The sequence below is a fragment of the Megalobrama amblycephala genome, linkage group LG21, assembly GCF_018812025.1.
Source record: "Megalobrama amblycephala isolate DHTTF-2021 linkage group LG21, ASM1881202v1, whole genome shotgun sequence".
Lineage (NCBI taxonomy): Eukaryota > Metazoa > Chordata > Actinopteri > Cypriniformes > Xenocyprididae > Megalobrama > Megalobrama amblycephala.
This window is the reverse complement of record NC_063064.1, coordinates 19,601,664-19,629,397: the sequence shown is the minus strand read 5'-3', so window position 1 is coordinate 19,629,397 and position 27,734 is coordinate 19,601,664. Positions and strand designations below refer to the sequence as shown.

At 43.5% G+C, this 27,734-nt stretch overlaps 2 protein-coding genes and 2 long non-coding RNA genes across 5 annotated transcripts in view; 1 reads left to right on the top strand and 3 right to left on the bottom strand.

Moving 5' to 3' along the window:
- Positions 1 to 27,734, top strand: part of arhgef10la (Rho guanine nucleotide exchange factor (GEF) 10-like a) — a 145,983-nt gene that overhangs the window by 6,910 nt on the left and 111,339 nt on the right. For both annotated transcript variants that reach the window (XM_048173226.1, XM_048173225.1), the window contains exons 2-4: positions 14,022 to 14,288; positions 15,245 to 15,266; positions 21,349 to 21,503. In XM_048173226.1, coding sequence (XP_048029183.1) covers positions 14,027 to 14,288; positions 15,245 to 15,266; positions 21,349 to 21,503 — 439 coding nt within the window. In that variant the 5' untranslated portion in view covers positions 14,022 to 14,026. The remainder of the gene's footprint in view (positions 1 to 14,021; positions 14,289 to 15,244; positions 15,267 to 21,348; positions 21,504 to 27,734) is intronic.
- On the bottom strand, positions 1,812 to 8,721 carry LOC125256404 (fap1 adhesin-like). The gene is made up of 2 exons (XM_048172390.1): positions 4,204 to 8,721; positions 1,812 to 4,173 (listed from the first exon to the last, which is right to left on the bottom strand). Exons 1-2 carry the CDS (start codon positions 8,602 to 8,604, stop codon positions 1,861 to 1,863), a joined length of 6,714 nt encoding a protein of 2,237 aa, XP_048028347.1. The 5' UTR covers positions 8,605 to 8,721; the 3' UTR covers positions 1,812 to 1,860.
- Positions 8,781 to 10,912, bottom strand: LOC125256906. The gene is made up of 3 exons (XR_007182212.1): positions 9,125 to 10,912; positions 8,998 to 9,047; positions 8,781 to 8,921 (listed from the first exon to the last, which is right to left on the bottom strand). It is a non-coding gene; the product is annotated as an uncharacterized LOC125256906 (long non-coding RNA).
- On the bottom strand, positions 18,776 to 19,257 carry LOC125256905. The gene is made up of 3 exons (XR_007182211.1): positions 19,117 to 19,257; positions 18,992 to 19,041; positions 18,776 to 18,917 (listed from the first exon to the last, which is right to left on the bottom strand). It is a non-coding gene; the product is annotated as an uncharacterized LOC125256905 (long non-coding RNA).

Sequence of the window (27,734 nt, the reverse complement as noted above, 5' to 3'; positions counted from 1 at the left end):
TCGAGAGATTGCAGAATTTAAGCGACAAATTATGTTTTATAAACAAAGTTCAGGAGGAGCATGTTCAAATGGTCTATCTAATCAGCTAGAGAGGAGGCATTTTTAGGATATATTCACAGCCGACTCACGGTTCCACTCAAAGGTCCACAAGCCGGAACTCGAACTTGGGTCGCCCGAGCTGCCCAGGCTATCAACGCAGCCGATGGGACATCATTTTCAAATTCACTGCAATGTTTTATTCTCACACTAGAAATAAATTTTGTAGTCAGCGTGTGCTTTTTTTCTGAGCTTTTTTGTTTTTCTGAAACCTGTAGTTTTTTTTTTTTTTTTTTTTTTGCCAAAAGATTTGTCAGATAAATACGTTTGCTTAGTTTAGTGTTTTATTCTTCCCTCATATTTTAAAAAAAAATATATAAATATAAAAAATAAAAAAAAATATTTTCCTCATATTTTGATGGTTTGAGCAAAATTGTAGGGTCATTTAAAAAAAAAAAAAAAAAAAAAACTTTGCACATCAGTTTTGGCCACTATGTTTAGTGTGGTAAGTTTAGCAATAGTACTATTTAAGAGCCTACTTACTGTGAACTGATGGGTCCAAGTCATCACCGGTGCACTGCTGAATTTTTCCAGTTATCAACAAAGGTAATTACTATTTCATTTCTACAGTCAGAGCACTGATTTGAAGAGTGGGAGAAGTTATTACAATTAAAGTTATAAAAAGTTTATTCAAAGTCATTAAATGTATTAAAATGCATTATTAATTATTAAGTAATATTTATTAAATTTATTACATTTATTTAAAGTTATTACATTTCTTGTAAGGTCAGTTACAAAAAGAATTGTCAATTAAGTTCATATTGTTTTATCAACTCCATCATATAATTCCAATACATAATATCTTCATTGGAAAGCATGTGTCTCCTCTTCTTTGCTGCCATCTTGTTACTCCTAACTAGGTTAGGAGACCTCTCCTAAATAATTTAGGAGCCAAGACCTAGTCTTAACACTTAAGAATAAGTATGATTCATAGTTTCCTAAGTCTAGGAATAAGAGTAAAATTACGTCATTCTTAGAATTTTGACGCAGTTAAGACTAAACGTTTACTCTGAGCAGCTTAATACATACGGCCCCTGCTCAATAACTCAACCCCGAACTTCCCGCTGCCCTGTATCTTGCTCCCTCATTGGTTGTAGGTCATCGCCGATGTAATTTACAGTCAAACACATTTAACACAGCAGGATTTTTAATTGAAGACATGTCCAGATATTTAGCATGCCAAATGTCTCACGGGCTTCGGTGATGCAACATCGATTCTTTTAGATCGCATCTTTGAGCAAACACTATATGATTGTCACTCACATGAATGAGCACCTATTTGCCTCTGATTCCCAGCATTTGTCAGCAATTTTGCAAAATCTGTCAGCAAGTGAAAATCAAGGCTAAAATTGTACAGTGTGAACTTGACCTAAGACACATTCAAGCAAGTGGAAGAGAGACTCAAATAATAATCCATCCCAAGTCATGTATCCTCTGTAGTCAGGAGTGTACCAGTACTTATAGCACTGGTAAATTTCTAGTTTCAGTCACTCCCACACATCTGAAAGAATTCACTGCAGAGCTAACTTGTTACTGGAAAAATAATGAACGACATTGATAAAATACTGTAAGGCAAGGTTGCGCCATAGCTTACTATTATAGCACATTAAATTTTAAAGGTGCCCTAGAATTAAATATTGAATTTATATTGGCATAGTTGAATAACAAGAGTTCAGTACATGGAAAAGACATACATTGGGTTTTAAACTCCAAAATCATTTGCCAATGATTTTATTGGTTTCAAAGGACAAAAACAGGAAAGTGCTATTGTTGCAAGAGCTTGAACCTGCTCTGGGCTGAATGCTGCCTTCGAGCAGGTGCAGGAGCATTTTGAACTGTGACAGACTGGTAATTCAGTGGTGTTGGAAACTGAAGTGTAGATTGCACTGACTGCAACATAGACCTGTAGCTTGAAGACTTGAGACTGCTGGGCTGCTCCAGGGCTTGGGAACTTGATCTGGATTCAGACTGGTAATTTGATTGCCCAGGCATTGAAGAGGTCTGGAATCCAGGCTGAGAGACAGCCTCATAATTTGACTGCACCTGGGGCTGGTACCTGGACTCCACTGGCATGGCTGCAGGACAATAGCTGTGTTGAGTTAGAGACTGGAGGCTGGGCAGAGTTTCAGGCTGGAAACCAGACTGCCCTGCCATTGAAGACATCTGGTATCCAGGCTGAGAAACAGTCTCAGAACTTGACAGTGCCTGTGACTTGTAGCTGGACTGCACCGGCATGGCTTGGGGATTGTAGCCAGACTGACCTAGAGACTGGGGGCTAGGCAGTATTTGAGGCTGGTAGCCAAGAGGCAAGAAGCTTGTTTGTACCTTTGGAGCAAGAGGCTGTCGGCTTGGAAACACTAGGGGCTGGTAGCTTGGCTGTTCAGGCAGCTGAGCTGGTCTGAGAACAGACTGGAGTGTGGATTGCAGTGGTCTGGGAGGGACTTGGTGGCTGGGTTGCACCACAGACTCATAGGTAGGCTGCCCAGGCTTCACTGGGGCCTGGTAACTTGGCTGTACAACAGATACAATTTGTTGAGCTAGGGATGGAGAACTAGGTCTGGATGGAGGTTGAGAACTAGACGGTCCTGGTTGGCCTGCAAGCTGGTAACTGGGCTGCGATACAAGTTCCTGACATGAATAAAGCTTGGAGTCAATCTGATAAAGGTGTCCACCTTGGGACTTCACTGGCTTGAAAGTTTGTCCACTCTCCTGGAGTGCAGACTGGTAGCTGGCATTTGACTGTTGGCTGCTGGCTTGTGCATCCTGTGACCTAACTTGCTGGAACACAGACAGGTAGCTGGCTTGAGCTGGTTTTAGGACACTGGGCTGACCCACAGACTGGTAGCTGGCTTGTGCTGGTTGCAGCACACTGGGCTGGGCCACAGACTGGTAGCTGGCTTGTGCATTCTGTGGCCTTACTTGCTGGAACACAGATGGGTAGCTGGCTTGAGCTGGTTTTAGGACACTGGGCTGACGCACAGACTGGTAGCTAGCTTGTGCTGGTTGTTGGACACTGGGCTGGGCCACAGACTGGTAGCTGGCTTGTGCTGGTTGCAGCCCACTGGGCTGGGCCACAGACTGGTAGCTGGCCTGTGCATTCTGTGGCCTTACTTGCTGGAACACAGATGGGTAGCTGGCTTGAGCTGGTTTTAGGACACTGGGTTGGGCCACAGACTGGTACCTGGCTTTTGCTGGTTGTTGGACACTGGGCTGGGCCACAGACTGGTACCTGGCTTGTGCTAGTTGTTGGCTACTGGACTGAACTACAGAGCTAAAACTCGGTTTCTGAAGCTTGGTACTAGAAAAGTCATTAGAGCCTAACTGAAATCTACCTTTTTTGGGCTTGAAAATAGTCAGGCCACTGGGCTGAGTCACAGACACATAGCTACCCTGTGCTGGTTGCTGGCCACTGGACTGGGTGACAGATTGGCTGGCCTGTGCTAGTTGCTGGCTGGAGGTCTGGGCTGCAGACTGGCCACTGGCTTGCACTTGTTGACTGGCCTGCGCTAGTTGCTGGCTGGAGGTCTGGGCTCCAGACTGGCCACTGGCTTGCACTTGTTGGCTGGCCTGCGCTAGTTGCTGGCTGGAGGTCTGGGCTCCAGACTGGCCACTGGCTTGCACTTGTTGACTGGCCTGCGCTAGTTGCTGGCTGGAGGTCTGGGCTCCAGACTGGCCACTGGCTTGCACTTGTTGACTGCTGTGCTGAGACACAGAAAGGTCAATGGCTTGTGGGAATTGATGGCTCCTTGGTTGAGCAATGGCTTCATAAATGGCTTGTACTGGTTGCTGGCCACTGGGCTGGGCCACAGACTGATAGCTGGCTTGTGCATTCTGTGGCCTTACTTGCTGGAACAGAGATGGGTAGCTGGCTTGAGCTGGTTTTAGGACACTGGGCTGACCCACAGACTGGTAGCTGGCTTGTGCATCCTGTGGCCCAACTTGCTGGAACACAGACGGGTAGCTGGCTTGAGCTTGTTTTAGGACACTGGGCTGACCCCTCGACAGCAACATAGTGTCGGCCCAGATCCGGCCCACATCCGGTCTGCGTGTAATCCACATGTACCAGATGTGGGCCGGATCTGGGCCACACTATGTTGCTGTCTGGGCCACAGACTGGTAGCTGGCTTGTGCTGGTTGCAGCCCACTGGGCTGGGCCACAGACTGGTAGCTGGCTTGTGCTGGTTGCAGCCCACTGGGTTGGGCCACAGACTGGTAGCTGGCTTGTGCTGGTTGTTGGACACTGGGCTGGGCCACAGACTGGTAGCTGGCTTGTGCTGGTTGTTGGACACTGGGCTGGGCCACAGACTGGTAGCTGGCTTGTGCTGGTTGTTGGACACTGGACTGGGCCACAGACTGGTAGCTGGCTTGTGCTGGTTGCAGACCACTGGGCTGGGCCACAGACTGGTAGCTGGCTTGTGCTGGTTGTTGCACACTGGACTGGGCCACAGACTGGTAGCTGGCTTGTGCTGGTTGTTGGACACTGGGCTGGGCCACAGACTGGTAGCTGGCTTGTGCTGGTTGCAGCCCACTGGGCTGGGCCACAGACTGGTAGCTGGCTTGTGCTGGTTGTTGGACACTGGGCTGGGCCACAGACTGGTAGCTGGCTTGTGCTGGTTGTTGGACACTGGGCTGGGCCACAGACTGGTAGCGGGCTTGTGCTGGTTGCAGCCCACTGGGCTGGGCCACAGACTGGTAGCTGGCTTGTGCTGGTTGCAGCCCACTGGGCTGGGCCACAGACTGGTAGCTGGCTTGTGCTGGTTGCAGCCCACTGGGCTGGGCCACAGACTGGTAGCTGGCTTGTGCTGGTTGTTGCACACTGGACTGGGCCACAGACTGGTAGCTGGCTTGTGCTGGTTGCAGACCACTGGGCTGGGCCACAGACTGGTAGCTGGCTTGTGCTGGTTGTTGCACACTGGACTGGGCCACAGACTGGTAGCTGGCTTGTGCTGGTTGTTGCACACTGGACTGGGCCACAGACTGGTAGCTGGCTTGTGCTGGTTGAAGACCACTGGGCTGGGCCACAGACTCGTACCTGGCTTGTGCTGGTTGCAGCCCACTGGGCTGGGCCACAGAATGGTAGCTGGCTTGAGCTGGTTGCAGCCCACTGGGCTGGGCCACAGACTGGTAGCTGGCTTGTGCTGGTTGAAGACCACTGGGCTGGGCCACAGACTGGTAGCTGGCTTGTGCTGGTTGTTGCACACTGGACTGGGCCACAGACTGGTAGCTGGCTTGTGCTGGTTGTTGGACACTGGGCTGGGCCACAGACTGGTAGCTGGCTTGTGCTGGTTGCAGCCCACTGTGCTGGGCCACAGACTCGTACCTGGCTTGTGCTGGTTGAAGCCCACTGGGCTGGGCCACAGAATGGTAGCTGGCTTGAGCTGGTTGCAGCCCACTGGGCTGGGCCACAGACTGGTAGCTGGCTTGTGCTGGTTGTTGCACACTGGACTGGGCCACAGACTGGTAGCTGGCTTGTGCTGGTTGTTGGACACTGGGCTGGGCCACAGACTGGTACCTGGCTTGTGCTGGTTGCAGCCCACTGGGCTGGGCCACAGACTCGTACCTGGCTTGTGCTGGTTGCAGTCCACTGGGCTGGGCCACAGAATGGTAGCTGGCTTGAGCTGGTTGCAGCCCACTGGGCTGGGCCACAGACTGGTAGCTGGCTTGTGCTGGTTGTTGGACACTGGGCTGGGCCACAGACTGGTAGCTGGCTTGTGCTGGTTGTTGGACACTGGGCTGGGCCACAGACTGGTAGCGGGCTTGTGCTGGTTGCAGCCCACTGGGCTGGGCCACAGACTGGTAGCTGGCTTGTGCTGGTTGCAGCCCACTGGGCTGGGCCACAGACTGGTAGCTGGCTTGTGCTGGTTGCAGCCCACTGGGCTGGGCCACAGACTGGTAGCTGGCTTGTGCTGGTTGTTGCACACTGGACTGGGCCACAGACTGGTAGCTGGCTTGTGCTGGTTGCAGACCACTGGGCTGGGCCACAGACTGGTAGCTGGCTTGTGCTGGTTGTTGCACACTGGACTGGGCCACAGACTGGTAGCTGGCTTGTGCTGGTTGTTGCACACTGGACTGGGCCACAGACTGGTAGCTGGCTTGTGCTGGTTGAAGACCACTGGGCTGGGCCACAGACTCGTACCTGGCTTGTGCTGGTTGCAGCCCACTGGGCTGGGCCACAGAATGGTAGCTGGCTTGAGCTGGTTGCAGCCCACTGGGCTGGGCCACAGACTGGTAGCTGGCTTGTGCTGGTTGAAGACCACTGGGCTGGGCCACAGACTGGTAGCTGGCTTGTGCTGGTTGTTGCACACTGGACTGGGCCACAGACTGGTAGCTGGCTTGTGCTGGTTGTTGGACACTGGGCTGGGCCACAGACTGGTAGCTGGCTTGTGCTGGTTGCAGCCCACTGTGCTGGGCCACAGACTCGTACCTGGCTTGTGCTGGTTGAAGCCCACTGGGCTGGGCCACAGAATGGTAGCTGGCTTGAGCTGGTTGCAGCCCACTGGGCTGGGCCACAGACTGGTAGCTGGCTTGTGCTGGTTGTTGCACACTGGACTGGGCCACAGACTGGTAGCTGGCTTGTGCTGGTTGTTGGACACTGGGCTGGGCCACAGACTGGTACCTGGCTTGTGCTGGTTGCAGCCCACTGGGCTGGGCCACAGACTCGTACCTGGCTTGTGCTGGTTGCAGTCCACTGGGCTGGGCCACAGAATGGTAGCTGGCTTGAGCTGGTTGCAGCCCACTGGGCTGGGCCACAGACTGGTAGCTGGCTTGTGCTGGTTGTTGGACACTGGGCTGGGCCACAGACTGGTACCTGGCTTGTGCTGGTTGCAGCCCACTGGGCTGGGCCACAGACTGGTACCTGGCTTGTGCTGGTTGCAGCCCACTGGGCTGGGCCACAGACTGGTACCTGGCTTGTGCTAGTTGTTGGCTACTGGACTGAACTACAGAGCTAAAACTTGGTTTCTGAAGTGGCCTGGTACTAGAAAAGTCATTGAAGCCAAACTGCAATCTACCTTTTTTGGGCTTGAAAATAGTCAGGCCACTGGGCTGAGTCACAGACACATAGCTACCCTGTGCTGGTTGCTGGCCACTGGACTGGGCGACAGATTGGCTGGCCTGTGCTAGTTGCTGGCTGGAGGTCTGGGCTGCAGACTGACCACTGGCTTGCACTTGTTGACTGGCCTGCGCTAGTTGCTGGCTGGAGGTTTGGGCTGCAGACTGGCCACTGGCTTGCACTTGTTGACTGCTGTGCTGAGACACAGAAAGGTCAATGGCTTGTGGGAATTGATGGCTGCTTGGTTGAGCAATGGCTTCATAAATGGCTTGTACTGGTTGCTGACCACTGGACTGGGAGACAGACTGGCTGGCCTGCACTAGTTGCTGGCTGGAGGTCTGGGCTGCAGACTGGCCACTGGCTTGCACTGGTTGACTGCTAGGCTGAGACACAGAGAAGTTAATAGCCTGTGGGAGTTGCTGGCTGCTGGGCTTAGGCACAGACTGAGAACTGGATTGAGCTAGTTGCTGGTTGCTGGGCTGGACCACAGACTGGGAACTGGCTTGTGCCTCTTGCAATCCACTGGGCTGAGTCACAGACTGAGAACTAGATTGAGCTAGTTGCTGGTTGTTGGGCTGGACCACAGACTGGGAACTGGCTTGTGCCTCTTGCAATCCACTGGGCTGAGTCACAGACTGAGAACTAGATTGAGCTAGTTGCTGGTTGCTGGGCTGGACCACAGACTGGGAACTGGCTTGTGCCTCTTGCAATCCACTGGGCTGAGTCACAGACTGAGAACTAGATTGAGCTAGTTGCTGGTTGCTGGGCTGGACCACAGACTGGGAACTGGCCTGTGCTTCTTGCAGCCCACTGGGCTGAGACACTAACAGAGAAATGGTTTGAGCTATTTGTTGGCCGCTGGTCTGTGCATGGTGCTGGCTGCTTGTTTGAACTATGGCTTCGTAGAGGTTTTGTACTGGTTGCTGGCCACTAGCCTGCACCACAGACTGGTCGCTGGACTCAGCTAATTGCTGGCTTACTAACTGACTTCCATGTTGCACCATTTGGTAACTGGGTTGTGACATGGACTCATTTTTTGGCTGCAAAGGCCTGGGAAAGCCAAAGCTTGGATACTGAACTGGCCTGGAAACTGAAAAAAGTTTGGAACCAATTTGCCAAAATCTATCTCTCTGAGGCTTAAGCATCCATCTATGGTCCACTGCAGACTGAGAGCTGGCTTGTGCCAGATTTTGGCCACTAGACTGGGGCATGGTTCCAGAGACTGATTGTGCTTGTTGCTCACCACTGATCTGGGAGACAGACTGCTCTAGCTTTTGACTGTTTGGCTTTGCCATAGGCTCACTGCTGGTTTGCAGTGAAATTTGGTAAGCAAGCTGCACAGGCTTAGGAACAGATTCATTGGTTTGCTGAAATGGCATCAAGACCAATGAAGAATGCATGGTGTCAGAGCCTCGAACACTAGCTGACTGACTTAAACCATACCCTGATGTGCCCATACTCGCTGCATTACCCACAGAGCCATAAACATGACTGCCACTTCCAGCTGAAGCAACTTGAGGTCCCTGAAGCTGGCTTCTAGTGTCAGAATTAAAACCAGTTTTTTCACCCAAAGAGCCAGTCTGAGAACTGTGGCTTCCAGTACCATATCCTACCCTAACTGCAGCACTATAAATGTTCTTGGAACCCAGGGGCCTGGTTGGTCGTGCTACATTTGGGTCACACCAGCTGTAGAAACTCTGTTGCTTAACATTATCCACTTTAGGGTTATGATATCCAGGATAGCCTCCATTGGTGACAGAGCTATAACCATAAACTATAATAAAAAGACAAAGGGCATCATTAAAACAGTGTTGACAATTCATTTGCATAGTTCAACTGGATAAACTTACCATTAGAAGCACTGTCACAAACAAGGATTAAGAGTACTGCCAAAAAAAACCTGTAAAACAAGTTATTTTTAGCAACTGGTAGAAGAAATGTACTAATAAATACATAAATTAATTCAAAACAACATACTTTAAAGATTGCATAGTGGCATCACCCATATCCAACCAAAACTACCATTAACTATTCTCAACACACCCACTACAAAAAGAAGAAAAGTTAACAAACAATGTAAAATTGTTACTGAACTGGTCTTTTTTTTAATAGTTCCTGCCTCTAACGATCACCAATCACAGTTTAATAGCTTATTGCCTCAGACCAATCAGTTGTTGCAGGAACCTCTAATGGATCATTATTTGTTTCAGGTGTCAGATGGTTGGTGCCATATATTTTATTTTCTATTTAATTTTTAAATCAAATTCTAATGCATTCATTTGGTGATGCTGACCTAAAATTACTATTATTATTATTATTATTATTATTATTTTCAGAATATAGGAGTAATGATTTGGAATAGAATATGATGCTGTGTTAATCAGCAGATACTTAAATGCAAAGATAAATTCTTGAAGTTTAAAAACTAGAGAAAGTTGCATATTAATTAATTTAAATGTATTATCCAGTCTAAATGTATAGCCCAATTTAGTTCACATATATTATGAAGAAATGCATGCTAATAGAAAGATCTTTTTTGAGCTCCAGCGGCGGTATAAGCTGCTCTACACTACTGTAACAAGAATGTTGAACTTGAAAAATACTTTTGCGCAAGTGCATTTAATAGTTGATGCTGACTGTATGAAATGGATCAAACAAAAACGTTGTTCATTAATAAGCTCTAGTTTTATCACATCCAGCTCTGATGCACGTGTAACACCATGAGTCATCAATGAATAATGAATTTGGTCTTCCAATTTCAGTGCATTAAGCCATGGTAAGCACATGGTTCCAAATAAGCGCTTTAGAATGTCCCCAACATACGCGCGAGCGGGAGACGTGCAGTTCGCGCATCTCTCTATATAAATCTAAATGGCATTATGAACGTGGCACTTGCGGGAGTTATACGCAATACCCGCAACCTCGCACCAAATTGCAGCCCCCGCTAGCCTATACAGTTAATTAGTAAGCAGAAACCCTAAATTTACCTTAACATGTTTCTTCAAATAGAGGAATACGCTGACTTCTCGATTAAATTGATGTTTGAATGTGCTTCCACAGCAGACATGAATAACAGCAGTTGGCGCCATCTACTGCTGTGGTTTGAGTTTTCTATGAGCGATTTGATTTGAGGAGTCACGAGACCGATTTCTCTCTCCCTATCCAATCACATTGATAGATACAAATAAAATTAAAATTAACAAGCATGTAACGATCAAAAGGGATGGAAAGTAGAGGAGTAAAGTACAGAGATACTTAAAATGTAGGCCTACTCAAGTAAAAGCACACAATTTTTAAACTACTTAAAAAATTACCATTTCTGATAAAACAACTTAATTACAGTAACATGAGTATTTGTAATTCGTTACTTTACATCCTTGCTCAGCACATTTACACAGATGTGCTGCTGCTAGCATCATCTGACTCGGTTTGTATTGAATTCAGACTGAAATCAATACAAACCGAGTCAGATGCTGAATGTTATTCACACAGGGATTAAAGGTGCTAAAGAGGATGTTTTGTTTTATACATTTTTGCAATATTACTTGAAACTGTCTTTACTAACTGATAAAAGACTATTTATTAGGTGCACTGAAAGTAATAATATTAATATACATCTGTGCAGGAGGTAGGGCCTCAAAAACATCAGCCAATCGTTTACGCGATCATCGCGTAAACGATTGGCCCTCTGGCTTGTCAATCACTGCCGTGACGTTCCTTGTGAGAGACGTGCGCGGATTGGCCCTCTGGCTTGTCAATCACTGCCGTGACGTTCCTTTTGAGAGACGAGCGCGGCTGCGCTCTTCAGTAACTTTCCACACTCTACAGGCGCCGCATGCAATGTTTTTGTCAGGAGACAGGAGTAACAACTGCAGATTATGAGTTACCTGCGGTGAGTCCGACATAATGAATCCATAAATCACGACACAGCGAATGCCGGTGGTAAACACTCGTGTTCCAATACGAGTGTTTACGAGTTTTGGGAGGTGTTCCTTTGAAATGTGTTGTGAAGGAGGGGGGTTGTTCTTACGCATGCGCTCATTTAAAAAACTCAGTAACAGTCTTTGGATTCTCAGTCGACGAAAAAATCCTCTCTATCACCTTTAAATACTGAATTATTCAGTCACCTGTGTGAATATATGGTTAACAAATCCAAACTATAGTAGAACTTCTAACACTTTTTCATTCTTCCCATTTAGCACAGGAACCACTTCCCTCACAATTCATCATTTAAATTAGGGGTGAAACAGATTGTAGTTGTTACATGATCCGTACGGACCAGCCCTCACACTTGCAGATGAGTTGCTTAGTTTAGCCATCATAGTAAAAGTTTATAATTTGCTCCTGCTTTGCACAGCTGCACACACCCGAAGCATGCACACATAGAGAGGCATGTTTCAGATAACTTGCAAACACCAAATTGATTCCTCTTTCACATCTTCTTTAGTGATTGGCGATTTCGAAACACTGCTTCATGAAGCTTCGAAACCTTTACGAATCTTCTGTTTCAAATAAGTTGTACAAATCGAGTATTAAACTGCTAAAGTCACACGATTTCAGAAAATTAGGCTTCGTTACATCATACTGTTTCGAAATTTCAATGAATCATGCAGATTCACTGAGCCTAACCCTAATTTAATTTTTTCAATTTATTCAAGGTTTTGAAAAGCTTTGTTGCTCCCATCACTAGTCTTCTTGCGCTTGAATGGACACATACACACAAAACTGTCAAAATACCCATCTCAGCAAGTATTCTCGTAAACAGTCGGTTGTCTTAACTACACAGTTGCAAAGATCGAATGTGTATCATTATATTGGATCCGTGCATTAGGTCTTTTTCTTTTCTTTTTTTCAGTTTATTGGCAGTTGGCAAACCAGTTTTGGTGATTACTGGCACCTACTGAACTGGAGTAGAGCATCTATAGGAAATAAATATTTTACTCAAGAAAAAAAAAAAAAAAAAGGTTTTCATAACTCAGTTCCTGTCTCTTATAAAACTCTCAGTGTTTTATCTTCCATTTTCTGCAGCTCCTTTAGTAGGCCTAGTTTCATTTTTATTTGCTTTGCAGTGTATAAGGATGTGTTCAACAGTTTTTGGTTCATTACATGTATTATTTATTAGCATTATTAGCATACTTATTATTAGCATTCAACCTGTGTGTCCTATGCGAAGTCTAGAAATTATTGATTCAATTACTGATTCTTCTTTTCTTACTGATATTGAAACCCAATCTCCTTTTCCTACTTTTCTCTGAATCTTAAATAGGTGTCTCTTTCCCAAATATCCTGACAGGTTTCATTTGCTGCCTTATGAATAGAGGTCTTGGCTTCTGATTTACTCCTACGTGCATTACTGCATTTAAGTGAGTTCTTTGTTAGTTTGTTTATCTCAGTGCCCTCCACCCCTACATGTGCTGGAACACAATGGAATCTGATGTAAGTTCTTCTGTTATACAACCTGTAATAACAAATATACACTGCCCGGCCAAAAAACCCCCCAAAAAAAACAACAAAAACAACAAAAAAAAAGTCGCTGTTTGGATTTTAATAGGCAAATACTTAAGAATCTATGATTGGATCATTATTACATTGATTATTATGTTTCTAGCATGTTATATGTTTGGCAACGGTTCTTTTAACCCTTAAAGATGGAGTGTAGCTTTTCATTTCTTAAACAACCATGTAGGAAGACACATCATGGCCATATTCCAGGATGTCAAAATTCACCAGGGTTAAAATTGTGAAAGAATGGTTCAGAGAGCATGAAGAATCATTTTCACACATGAATTGGTACATCTGAGTCCAGACCTTAATTTCACTGAAAGTCTCTGGGATGTGCTGGAGAAGACTTTACAGAGTGCTCACCTCTTGTATTGTCAATACAAGATCTTGACCAAAAATTGATGCACCTCTTGATGGAAATAACATCACAATATTCATCGTTAACCTGGGGAAAAGTGTGTTTAGTGGGACTGGAAAAGCAAAAAAACTGATGCATGAGCATCTGTAAGTAAAAGAGGTGCTAACAGCTGTCTTATGTTCAATCTACTGCAAAAACACCTGCTACTTCCCCTAGCAACTACGGGAGCTTGTGAGATTAGCTCTGACAGCCAGCCTTTATGATGCCATTACACACATTTACATGGAATAACTGCAGTTAAAAGGATGTATGTCATGCTTCCTATAATGTTACAGAGCTCATTTATATTTTGCATTTGGCATATTTACCTTATTGCATTTGAAGTGCATCATTCCTCTTGAAATGTTAAGTAAAAGGTGGTGTGAACTGATATAAACGTGTGATGATGTCATTGGAGGTAATAGATGATTACTCTTAAATGCACTATTAAAACCTGGAGTAGACTGAAACTCATATTGTATGGTTATCTTACTCTCTACATATTTACAATTCAAATACTCTACTCTAGTTTAAGCTCCCTACAAAACACAGTAGCACTCATAATGAAACACAAGTGATTTTTGTGATACTGACTATGTGGGGCTCATGGCTTCTGAACTCTTTCCCTTCTCTCCTACCACACATCACCCAGTCTTAGGCTTTAAACATTTGTTCAGTTTATGTCTCAGTTGTTGAATCTTTTTGTGTTCATACAAATATTTTCATGTTAACCCCTCTGTCAATTCGCAGCCCCACACTTTGCACAACCCATGCACCAGTTCTGGTTTCCACTTCATCATTCCGCATTCATAAGTAACTTTGGATAAAATCATTTGGTAAATTAACAAATGACTGTCAACTTTGTACCACATTCACAGCACAAAGGCCAATTTGGTCAGTAATCAGATGCTACCTTCTAAATTTATATAGCATGATGAACAGAATAACATTTTGCCATAACATCTTGTTTTACAGAGCCTATGTCCAAAGGTTCATCTCATCAGCAGCTGGAGGAGGATGTGGAGGAAGATGAGCAAAGAGAGAAATTCAAATTTGAAGATGAGTTTGGCAAACAAAAATGCAAGACTGTATCTGGAGAGGAGACATCAGGCAAATGTAGTGAGCCTGAGACACAGTCAAGAAAATTGGAAGAGACTCAGGAAAAACACACAGATCATCAATCTCAAGCCATCATTACAGTTACAGCTGCTGGTCAGGAGTGTACCAGTACTTATAGCACTAGTACGTTTCTATTTTCAATCAATCCCACACATCTTTAAAGGGATAGTTCACCCAAAAATAAAAATTCTATCATTAATTGTCGTTCCAAACCCGTAAGACTTTCTTTCATCTTCAGAACACAAATGAATATCTTTTTGATGAAATCTGAGAGTTTTCTGTCCCTCCATGCAACTTACACATTGGCGCTTCAAAAAGTTCATAAAAAGATCCTAAAACTAATCCACATGAATTGAATGGTTTAGTCCAAATTGCTTAAGAGATTTTATTGCTTTATATAACAGATTTAATTTAGGATTTTATTCACACATAAACATTGATCAATGAACAAACAGAAGCTCAACTGAACCTGCTTGACATGTGAGAACAAACCTCTTGCTGTAGCTCAAATGTGCTGCGTAACACATGAACCTCACTGGTTCTTGCACGTCAAGCAAACATGCTTGAGCTTTCATTTACCACAACTGATGTGTGACATCCTGCATGTTTTTCTGTTTTCTTCATTTATTTTTCTGCACAAATGGAACTGCAGATAAATAGAGCCAGCTGTTTGTTTTGGTACAAAATCTTGTGCAGTTGAGTTATTGTGATGTTTGCCCATCATGACTCACCAATTGTTTAGTGTTGTGTAGCAGTCTGACTCGGTTAACATTTTTGCTCTGACCAAAGATTAAGATCTGTTCCAGTCAAAGGAAACAGTCTGTAAGTGTTTTCAGTTCAGGCCAATGTTTCAGCAGCTTACATCATGAGGTCAAGTAATTAGTGACAATATTTGTGTGAACTATCCCTTTAAGTATTCACTGCAGAACCCATTTGTTACTAGGAATAAACTAACCTTGAGTGTTCAATGTTTGCTATAGATGAAGCACATTAATTTTAGTAAGCCTGTTTAGTGCAACTGTTAAACTAGTTGACTATGCAAAATGCTCATTTTCCCCCACCTCCTAATTTCTTTGCAGATTTGTCAGCCAGCAACAAGAGGTAAGTAACAAAGTTCACTTCAATCACCAGACAGACATTTGCTAATGATATTTTATTGAGGTTTCAAAACACTAAAACAAGTCAAAAAACAGGTAGTCAGCTATTGTTGCAACAGCCTGAACTTGCTCTTGGATGAATGTGGCCTTCTTTGGGCAGGTCTAGGAGCATTTTGACCTGTGACAGACTGGTAATTCAACGGTGTTGGAAACTGAAGTCCAGGTTGCACTGACTGAGACACAGACTCAAAGCTTGACAAAAGGAGATTGCTGGGCTGCTCCAGGGCTTGGGAACCTGATCTGGATACAGATTGGTAACTTGATTGCCCAGGCACTGAAGTCTGGAATCCAGGCTGAGAGACAGTCTCATAACTTGACTGTACCTGGTACCTGGACTGCACTGGCACGGCTTGGGAAATGTAGCTGGGCTGACCTAGAGACTGGTGGCTAGGCAGTATTTGAGGCTGGAAGTTTCCAGGAGTTTCCAGCTTTCTTGATGGTCCATAGCTGGATTGTATAGGTTTCACTAGGGGCTGATACACCTCTTGCCCTGGCCAGGCCAGAGGCTGGTAGCCAGGCTGCTGCATTTGCCTAGAAGGCTGACCACTGGGCTTAGATACAGAACCATAACTGGATGGTCCAGGCTTGGCAAGAGGCAAGAAACTTGGTTGTAACTTCAGAGCAAGAGGCTGTCGGCTTGGAAGCACTGGAGGCTGGTAGCTAGGCTGTTCAGGCAGCTGAGCTGGTCTGAAAACAGACTGGAGTGTGGATTGCAGTGGTCTGGGAGGGACTTGGAGGCTGGGTTGCACCATAGACTCATAGGTAGGCTGCCCAGGCTTCACCGGGCCCTGGTAACTGGCCTGAACAGACTCTATACGCTGAGCCAAGGATGGAGAACTAGGTTTGGATGGAGGCTGATACCTAGTCTGTCCTGGTTGGGCTGCAAGCTGGTAACTGGGCTGAGATACAAACTCCTGGCATGAATAAAGCTTAGACCCAATCTGATAAAGTTGTCCACCTTGGGATGTCACTGGCTTGAAAACAGTTTGTCCACTCTCCTCCTGGACTACAGACTGGTAGCTGGCATGTGACTGTTGGCTGCTGGCTTGTGCATCCTGTGGTTGAACATGTTGGAACATAGACTGGTAGCTGGCTTGTGCTGGTTTAGCAGGCCAGGCAACAGAGTGATAGCTGACTTGTGCTGGTTTTAGGACACTGGACTGGGCCACAGACTGGTAGCGGGCTTGTGCTGGTTTTAGGACACTGGACTGGGCCACAGACTGGTAGCGGGCTTGTGCTGGTTTTAGGACACTGGACTGGGCCACAGACTGGTAGCGGGCTTGTGCTGGTTGGTCAACAGGCTGGGCCACAGACTGGTAGCTGGCTTGTGCTGGTTGAAGCACACTGGGCTGGGCCACAGACTGGTAGCGGGCTTGTGCTGGTTTTAGGACACTGGACTGGGCCACAGACTGGTAGCGGGCTTGTGCTGGTTGGTCAACAGGCTGGGCCACAGACTGGTAGCTGGCTTGTGCTGGTTGAAGCACACTGGGCTGGGCCACAGACTGGTAGCGGGCTTGTGCTGGTTTAAGGACACCGGGCTGGGCCACGGACTGGTAGCCGGCTTGTGCTGGTTGTTGGTCAGCAGGCTGGGCCACGGACTGATAGCCAGCTTGTGCTGGTTGTTGGTCAGCAGGCTGGGCCACGGACTGATAGCCGGCTTGTGCTGGTTGTTGGTCAGCAGGCTGGGCCACGGACTGATAGCCGGCTTGTGCTGGTTGTTGGTCAGCAGGCTGGGCCACGGACTGATAGCCGGCTTGTGCTGGTTGTTGGTCAGCAGGCTGGGCCACGGACTGATAGCCGGCTTGTGCTGGTTGTTGGTCAGCAGGCTGGGCCACGGACTGATAGCCGGCTTGTGCTGGTTGTTGGTCAGCAGGCTGGGCCACGGACTGATAGCCGGCTTGTGCTGGTTGTTGGTCAGCAGGCTGGGCCACGGACTGATAGCCGGCTTGTGCTGGTTGTTGGTCAGCAGGCTGGGCCACGGACTGATAGCCGGCTTGTGCTGGTTGTTGGTCAGCAGGCTGGGCCAAGGACTGATAGCCGGCTTGTGCTGGTTGTTGGTCAGCAGGCTGGGCCAAGGACTGATAGCCGGCTTGTGCTGGTTGTTGGTCAGCAGGCTGGGCCAAGGACTGATAGCCGGCTTGTGCTGGTTGAAGCACACTGGGCTGGGCCACAGACTGGTAGCGGGCTTGTGCTGGTTTTAGGACACTGGGTTGGGCCACAGACTGGTAGCGTGCTCGTGCTGGTTTTAAGACACTGGGCTGGGCCACAGACTGGTAGCGGGCTTGTGCTGGTTTTAGGACACTGGGCTGGGCCATAGACTGGTAGCTGGCTCCTGCTGGTTGCAGGCTGGAGGTCTGGGCTGCAGACTGGCCACTGGCTTGCACTGGTTGACTGCTGGGCTGAGACAGAGACAGGTCAGTGACCTGAGAGAGTTGCTGGCTGCTGGGCTGAGCTACAGACTGGGAGCTGGCCTGTGCTTCTTGCAGTCCACTGGGCTGAGCCACAGACTGAGAATTGGCTTGAGCTAGTCGTTGGCTGCTGGGCTGGACCACAGACAGGCCAAAAGCCTGTGCTAGTTGCTGGCTGCTTGGTTGAGCTATGGCTTCATTGATGGCTTGTACTGGTTGCTGGCCACTGGTCTGGGAGACAGATTGGCTGGCCTGTACTACTTGTTGGCTGGAGGTCTGGGCTGCAGACTGGCCACTGGCTTGCACTGGTTGACCGCTTGGTTGAACAGCATCGATGGCTTGTACTGGTTGCTGGCCACTGGTCTGAACCATAGATTGGCCTCTAGACTCAGCTAGTTGCTGGCTGACTAACTGACTTCCTCGTTGCACTATTTGGTAGCTGTGTTGTGATAATGACTCATTTGTCTGCAGAGGCATGAAAAAGCCAAAGCTTGGATTCTGAACTGGCTTGGAACCAGTTTGCAAAGGTCTACCTCTCTGAGGCTTAAGCAGCTGTCTACGGTCTACTGCAGACTGGGAGCTGGCTTGGGCTAATTGTTGGCTACTGGACTGGGCCATGGTTTCAGAGCTTGTTTGCGCTTGTTGCTGACCACCAGACTGGGAGACAGACTGCACTAGCTGTTGACTGATGGGCATTGCCACAGGCTCATTACTGGTTTGCAGTGGAATTTGGGATGCTAGCTGCACTGGCTTAGGAACAGAATTATTGCTTTGCTGCAATGGCATCAATACCGAGGAAGAATGCGAGACTCTGATGCCATGAAGACTAGCTGACTGACTTAAACCATACCCTGACATGCCCATACTCACTGCACTACCCACAGAACCATCAATAAGACTGCCACTTCCAGCTGAAGCAACTTGAGATTCCTGAAGCTGGCTTCTAGTGTCAGAACCAGGTTTCTCACTTGTCACTGGACCACCTGAGGAGCCAGTCTGCAAACTGAGACTTCCAGTACCATGTCCTCCCTTAACTGCAGTCCTATAAATGGTCTTGGAAGCCCGGGGCCTAATTGGTCCAGCTACATCTGGATCATACTGGCTGTAGAAACTGTGTTGCTCAACATAATCCACTTTAGGATTATAAGATCCATGATAGCCTCCATTGACAGAGCTATAGTCATAAGCTATAAAAGACAAAGTGGCATTATTAAGACAGTGTTAACAATTCACTTGAATAAAGTAAACTGAATAAACTTACCATTCACAATACTGTCATGAACAAGGATTATGAGTAGTGCCCAAGAAAGACTGTAAAACAAAATATATATTTTTAGCAATTAGTAAAAACATTAAATAGCAAATACATATGTCAAAACAACATACTTTAAAATTCGCATAGTGATTTCACCCATGTCCAGCCAAAACTACTGTCAAAAAACCTCAACAGACCAACTACCAAAAAAAGAAACACTTTTAAACACCCATGTAGAACTGTTACTGAACTGATCTTTTATAGTGCCTGCCTCTAACGATCACCAGTCACAGTTTAATAGATTATTGCCTTAGACCAATCAGTTGTTGCAGGAACCGCTAATGGATCATTATTAGTTACAGGTGTCACCAATTTCACATTATGATATTTGGTTTGTGCCATATATATATATGTATATATATATGTGTGTATATAAAATTCATTTTTAAATAATATTATAATGCATTCATTTGGTGATTCTGATCTCAAATGATTTTTATTCCTTGGCATATATAGGAGCAATCATTTGGAATAGAATATGATTTGTCCTGTGCTAATCAGCAGGTTATTAAATGCAAAAATAAGTTTAAAAACTAGAGAAAGTTGCACATGAATTTATTTAATGTAATATCTAGTTTGAATGTACAGCCCAGTTTAGTTCAAATATATTATGAGGAAATGCACGCTAAAGATTTTGTAGTATCATTCCTGTGAGCTTTCCTGTGGTGAAAGTTGCTTTCAAAAAGAGATCCTCTTCAGCTTATGCTACCGTAAAATTCTGCTGAATGGATGTTTCCACCATGAAGTTGTCAATACTGCTGCAGGTTGGAGCTATCAATAGCCTTTTCCATTGGTGGGATGTGTGTCATCACTGTTTATGCAGATCTATTTCAGCATCTTGACTTAGTTTGTATTGTATTCAGTATTTCAACCCTGTGTGAATAGTCTTGCTTTTAACATGGTTAACAAATCCAAACTATAGTAGAACTTCTAACACCTGTTCACTCTTCCCCTTTAGTACATAAACCATTTCCATCACAATTCATTTAAATTTTTATTAGATATAAGCATAGTTTAATAGTTTGCTGTTTTGTGCTGTGTAACTCTGTTTGCAACATGTTCACAAGGCAGAGGCAGGTACACATTACCCATGCAACATCCTTTCCCTGTTAACCTGGGGAAAAGTGTTTAGTGGGAGTGGAAAAGCAAAAACATTGATGCATGAGCATCTGTAGTTAAAAGAGGTGCTCACAGCTGTCTTATGTGTGATCTACTGCAAAAACACCTGCTCCTTCCCTTAGCAACTACAGGAGCTTGTAAGATTAGCTCTGACAGCCAGCTTTTATGATACCATTACACACATTTACATGAAATAACTGCAGTTAAAAGGATGTCACACTTCCTAAGTCCCTATGTTACAGAGCTCAATTACGTTTTGGACTTGGCATGTTTATTTTATTACATGTCAAGTGCATCACTGCTCTTGCAATGTTAGGTAAAAGGTGGTGTGAATTGATATAAACATGTGAAGACATGTCATTGGGGGCAATAGATGATTACTCTTAAAAGCACAAATAAATCACAAATGTGCATACTATCCATCCTAAATTGTATGCAAGATTAGAATAAGCGTGTCCCAAAGTATAGTATATTGAAAAGAGTATGTCAAAAGTCCCCAGATGGCCTACTATTTCCGGTAGATTTTTGAAGTGTGGATCCGTGCACACTCTAATAACAGTTAATATTGCCCACAACCCATTGTGCCTTGGAGGAGGATTCTGTTCAGAACTGCAAACACAAATAAAAAGTGTTAAAACACTACAAGCATGGCAGATGTGTGTGGCTGACGGTTAAGAGGAGAGGTTTAGATGAAGGGGATTGAAAGACTACTAATCAATATTTAACCCGATAAAAAAATATGTATTTAATGTTATCCGTTATTTCATCTGCAACAACAGTGTGATCTTTTATAAAGGTACGTTTGGCCATTAACTTTTAAATGCATCAGTATGCAAAATTATGAGGAGAATTCTTTTCTCTCCAAAATTGTAGGAAATGAAATGTGGTGGATGTTAACTCTGACAAGATGATTGTTTTTTTTTCACGTCATTTTTATGACGTGATAGGATGTCCCAAAGCTTGCCTACTCTTCTGCTACACACTCAAAAGTATGTACTTTTTCTTTACAAAAAGAGTACGTACTTTTAGGGTGTAGACGCAGCAGAGTAGACTGTGGAGACTGAATGCTGAAATACATTGTTCCTACCACGCCCCACCCAGTCGTAGGCTTGAGCTGATCTCAGTACAGTTATACCCTTGAGAGGTCAGCAATAATATGGCTCTATTTTTGGGGAATGTTCCAGAGATCAAGCTTTCACAGACTCTGCTGCACCAGAAGAATTAAATGAAGAGGAAGACCGGACTTGCACTGTGGTGAAGACCGAGAGGGAAGCATGCTCTATTAAAACTAATACAGAAACAGAAAATATCAGACATAGCCCAGCACAACATGCCGAAGGTAAGAGACAAAAATCAAATGTTTTACAGCTATAGTGTTTAAATATGTAACGTAATACCTGAGTGATGCAGTTGGCTTCATTTCATTATTAATCCTTTAACCACAATTTTTGGTTTGATTAGATATTTAAGAATACATATGGTGTGAAAAACAAGAATGCGTTGATTGCTAATTGAGTATTCCAATTTTTACCAGATTTACATGCCTAATTGATGGATTCAACAAAAAAAGCAAAGAAGTGCTTGGCTATTTATCTCTGTAATTCTTCACCACTCTTTTATTATTATTATTTTGAACTTGAAAAGGGGTCCCTTCTTCAAACCTTGCATCTGTGATGATTTGACAGATGCCAGATCTTCTAATAGTCATAACTGATCTCTAGCTAATTTGGTTCTTCAAACAAATTTGTGGATCAGATTAAAATATCTGGATTAAGTTATCTGAGATTACTGCACATTCTTGTGTTCAATGGAAAGCGCAGATGTATCAGTACTTGAAACCATAATCTTCAATGCAGCCATTGGCTGCGGCAACGTAATGACATCATAAAAGAACATCACACACCTGACAAAAAATTTGATGGATTTCTGGACCAAGCAATCAAAATGACACAAAAGTTATAATAGGTGAAATACTGTGTACCCAATTATTTCCATTATTTCTAGAGTTTGCAGGCTTTACATTTTTATTTCAATGTTGTAATTAGCAATTCATTTAATTTTACCTGTGAAGCAGATTTGTTACATGACAGCATTAATAAAAGTTTATTAGGGACAATAAAGTTTTTTTTCATGGCACAGCAGGCAGCATTTTTTTTTAATCACTCTCGCGGTACTTTGATGTCGTACGCCGATCCGTCTGCGCAGCGCCGATGCATCTCGAAAAAGCCTATTTGATTTGACCGGAACTCACTGAGGTCTGAAGCCATGCCGCTCTCACACAGTGGAAAATACATCGCGGAGCAAAGAGGACTCTGACAACGCGTCGGCAGACAAGACAGAGCAGGTTACTTTTGATATGAAACAAAGTCTCAAATTTTGTAATTTTTCAAGAAATTTAAATAAATACCGTTTTGTGGCTCTTTAATAGGTTGTTTGCAATCACGTGGTTCTGGTGACGCGCGAAATTCCGGTGGAGGGCAAGCAGTGAAAATTAGAATGGAAGAGATGGAGAAAAGTCCTTTCTTTGCTGGTTTAGAAAGGTATAAACAGAAAATCACAACATATGTTGGACGCGATCCTTATGTTATGAAGAGGAGCGACTTTTCCGCTGAATTAAAAGACTTTCCTGCCATCGAAGAGGTAGATATAGAGGATGTGAGGCTGCCGTCACGCCGTGTTCAGTTCTAGTCTGGGTTTGTTTATATCGCGTTGCCTTTCTACTAGTGAAGTTAGAGCAGTATTTAGATTTTCTGTCGTGAAAAATGTCGCCATTGTAGGTCATTTATGCTGAATCGAGAATTGTAATAGGAACTCACGATATCGTTCGTGGAAAAAAATGGACGGTAATACAATTTTCGCCTTGGTTGAGAAGGTGAGGGAAGACGACTAGCAAATGTAATAATGTCACTAAATAAACCCACTGCCTTTCACTCAAAATAATCACATACTTTGCTGAGTTTTGTATTTGGTTTCTGTAATAATTAACATTATGTTTTAGAATATGATCGGCTTGTGAATGAGTATAACTTGCACACAGCCACTTCAGAACTGTTCACGAGCTTGTATGGGTTTGATTTTGGTTGTCATTTGTTGAAATAAATACAAAAATACAGCGTGTCTGTGTCCTGAACGTGACCCTCCGATTCTCCTCCGTGGTCATATGGGAAAGTGAATATTTACAAAAACAACATTAAAACTAGTTACATTTACACGCTTCCAACAAATAAATGGATCGACTTCTGTCAGCTTGTTGAACACATTTTTTTATTTGGACATTTTCTACCATACCATGGCTGAAGCAGCAGCGCGTGACACTGTTCTCATGGTAACCAGAACAACATTGTGAACAGAATACTACAAAACTGAAGTGAAAATACCAAATTATAATTAAATAGGATAAAATATCTTCTCCTCCCTGCAAACGACAGCATGAAGAATGTGAATATTTAACCAAGTCAAAAAGGTAAGCAGGTAAGTTATCCATATTCATTTACGTATCAGCAGACGCAAAACGCTATAAAAGGCGACAACTTTTAAAGTTAAAAAACGAAATAAGTTATAAAAAACGGTATAAGTTATGTAAACGATATAAACACCTTATGGGTTCTCGATTTTATCGATTTGAGCAACCATAAACGACGCAAAACATGCGAATTTTGAGTTTTTGATAGAATTCCTATATAGAAAATACACTCCCTGCCCTCCAGACCATAGACTGTAAAAAAAGCAAAAAAAAAAAAAGCTCCAGACTCATTCGCGCTGCTGCTATGACGTCATGTGCAAACAACCTATAGGGTAGAGCGGGGTAAGTTGTCACACGGGTAAGTTGTCACACTCTTCATAACTCCAAAACTAGAGGCTCTATCTCAAAAATCAAATAGCCACTGTGTGTGACTTTTTTATAGTCAACTTCCTGTTCACATGTGGTCAAGATCGCTCTAATCTGAGGTTAGCACAATTTTCGTATTTTTTTTCTTAAAAAGTAAAAAAATTGCACTTTAAATTTGATGCAATACAACTTTGTTAAATATGAATGTTAAAAAAATATTTTGCACAACATAGAAGAGACAATATTTAACGTGTCTTTTGATACTTTAGCTGACGTGCTCTGTTGAGCTAACCTTGAGATTTAGCCAACATTAGCATGTCAGTTTGTGGCAAGTTGTCTCAATGATTTTGGGATAAATAAACACATAGAACATACTTAAAAAAGAGGTTCAACATGTTAAGTCAGTTATGTTCAGAGATTAAACATGTTAAATTAAACGAGTTATTTGCAGTATTCCATTCAGTTATCATGGATCTATGTGCAAGCCAGAGAAAGTTTGAGTTTAAAGTTCAAAGTAAAGTGGTCTTGCCACTTAATGTGTTTTAATTGAAATGTGTATTGTTTGGATTGAAATAATTGTTTTTCCAGATTCTCTAGGCATGATTGTTTATATTTCCAGTTCTGATTTGAATTTAAAAATAAAATCAATAATAACAATTAAGTAGTTGTGTTCTTATTTTTAGATAATCTAGTGTGACAACTTACCCGCCGATGGGGGAAATTGTCACAAGTGCACATTCTCTATTCAACAGTCTACAACTCCGTAATGAGATAAGATATTAAAATGTAATGAATACAACATATGCGCCCAAGACTTCCTTCTTTCATTTCGTATGACATTTATACCATTGTGATGTATGGTGCTCAGTAAATGTTAGACAGTGTGAAAAGTGTGACAACTTACCCCGCTCTCCCCTATGTCGTGACAGATTGCTGTAGCCCCTCATTTCAAGCGGCTTGTGAAATGATCATCGGGTCAGATGTAGAGTGTGTTTGCGTGCATCTTTCAGCGTAAATAGGTCTTTCAGCGTTAATCGATCTCCCAGTCCCAGACTGTGTTTGATTGTTGCAGGTAGGATGTTTCTTCATCTCTTCCTACTAGTTACTTTATAACATCAAACAAACATGAATGAACATGAGAAGAAATATTGTTTCAACCACGGAAAGACGTCAGTACACACCATTTTTCAAGTTCAAGTCCACCGACGGTAATCTATTTACTGTCCTGACTGACAGCGGATTCAGCGTTATGATTGGTTAGATAGCCTGTCAATCAAACTCCCGATGAAGGGTCACATCCAGCAATTAATTACTGTATTTTCATTATTGTAAGGGTATGTTTAGGGTAGACCCCAACATGTTTATTAGCGTGTAGATGTTAATAAAACACAATCTGTTAAGTAGCAAATTTAATTTGTTGTTATTCTATGGCGAGACTTTGCGTCAATTCCGGTCGTAGCTGTGTCCCTTCTAGCCACATAACAGCTAGCAGGCAAAGCTGTAAGAAAAACTGTAGAAAAACAAAAACTGTTAATTTTCTGCCAGGACATTATCTGTTAAGTTGTAACCCTGTGTAACCCTAAAACACAAAATGCAATGCGTAAACACCTGTGAAAAATCAATAAGGATAATTCCTTCATATGGACACAGTACAATGTGCCCTATTTTTACAGACTTCTCTTAGAGTGTAGCACACTAACTACCAATACACTGCTTAAAACTATTTTTTTCAAAAATAAAAATATCTGATCATAACGATGTTTATATTACTTTTATATCTAAACAAATCTAAATTAACATTTTTAAATGTAATTTTCAAACGTCATGAGCAACAAATCGTCCCTCCTTGAGCAACTTCCCCTGAAAATTAGTTGGCAACACTGCATACCAGTGTTAAACATAGCACCAGCCAGTGGTGGCTGGTGCAAAAAATATTTGGGGGGGCGCAAAAAATAAATAATTTTTTTTTTTTTTAGAAATGCAGGAATGAATAGGCTAATTGTTAAATATCCATTTAACAAGTGATATAATAATGTATCTATCTAAAACATGGAAAATTCAGTATTTAAAGCATGCCATAGGGCTGAGATCTAAAAAAAAATATCTATTTAAGATCCTGCCCAATATTGTCCTAGAAACAATGTTCATATTGAAGGCTATAAAAACAAACATGAATGTAACTGTGTAGTAGGCTATATGCTATAAATTATGTGCAAAAAAGGGGTCAAATCACATTAGGCCTAGGCTACATTCTAAAATTGTACCTTTACAATCTAAAAACAAAATGTTTTTTGAAGCAGAAATTAAATACACTAAACTAAAAATGCAAATAAATAAAAACAAAAGAACAGACTAATAATTATTATTATTTTGATTACCCTAGAATAGTCACTTTACACAGTTACTGCTATCGTACAAATACACTTAGTTGTAGGTTCGAAATTATACATATGACATAATTATGTTCGCCAACAAAAACAAATTTTCAACAAATATTTTGAGCAAAATGTATTTTACTCAGTTTGAACTCCGTCTGTTCGGCTCGCGGCGGCGCTCGTTCACAGAAGTCTGTGCTTGCTGAAGGCTCGTCCACGCCTGACTGCAAAATGGAAATATTTTCTCGACTTTCTAACTTTTACAGATGGAGAATATGTTTGTGAAATGTAAATTATGCACTGAGGAAATGATTAAATGTCACTTCAGCTTAAAAAAAATTATTAATAAAGGTATGTTTGTTTCCACCAATCGCTGCACAAGTTAAGGTTACGTATGATGACGAAAGCACGTTAGTGCTAGCCCTCCCGGAACCCATAGAGATTGCGTTGCAGTGCCTGCAGTTAAAAAAAAAAAGTTCTTTGAATGGAAGTCTATGGGAGAAGTCGGGGCAAATCTCTGCCAGACTGAAATGCCCAAAAAGAGGCGGTACTCCACAGAACGTGACTCGACGCTGATTGGACTATATCCAGAGGCAGAACAAACAGCCTAGCAGTGACAGCTAGCGTAACTCTGTGGTTGAATGTGATTGAAAAATCCGTCCCTTTCTCACTTTGGTGGTGCATCGCCCTATTGCCCTAATGAAGAAACCGCCCCTGGCGCCAGCTATCTGCTGTATGACCTTTAGTTCAAGTGTTTTCCCTCCGAGTCCATCTTTATGTCTGATCAGTTGGAAACAATGCTTTGGGTAATTTTAAAAGAAAAATCGTTCTGGACAAATCATCTCTTAAAAGGAAAAAATAAATAAAAAATTGTGTCCAACCGAGCAAGTTTTGTTGACTTGTTTTGATTGATGTTGACTGCACTAGAGTTTGGGAATACAGTGTAAAGACGATCACAGAAGTAGCACAAAACTTACAAGAAGTACTCATATTAACACATGTCTGTGTGTTAGCTTAGATAAACACTGCGGCTTGTGGGAAGCAGCTCTAAGATCATAAAATCCTAAAAAATAAAATAAAAAAAAAATAAGCAAAGAACAGCAATTTTGTTTTTGAAGCTCTATTCTCTATTTTCTGTCAAGGGAGTTTCCACAAAAAATCATAAGCATTGCTTTTATACAGTAAACACACACACACACACATTAATGGACTTGCAGTCTTTAAGCTTGTATTTCCTTAAAGTCACCATGAAATCAAAATTGACAATTCTTTTTTTTTTTTTTAATGGAATACTGTAGTATTTATTATAAAGGATTTATCCATGAGTAAATCCTGATGGACAAAATCAAGTCCCGCCCTACATATT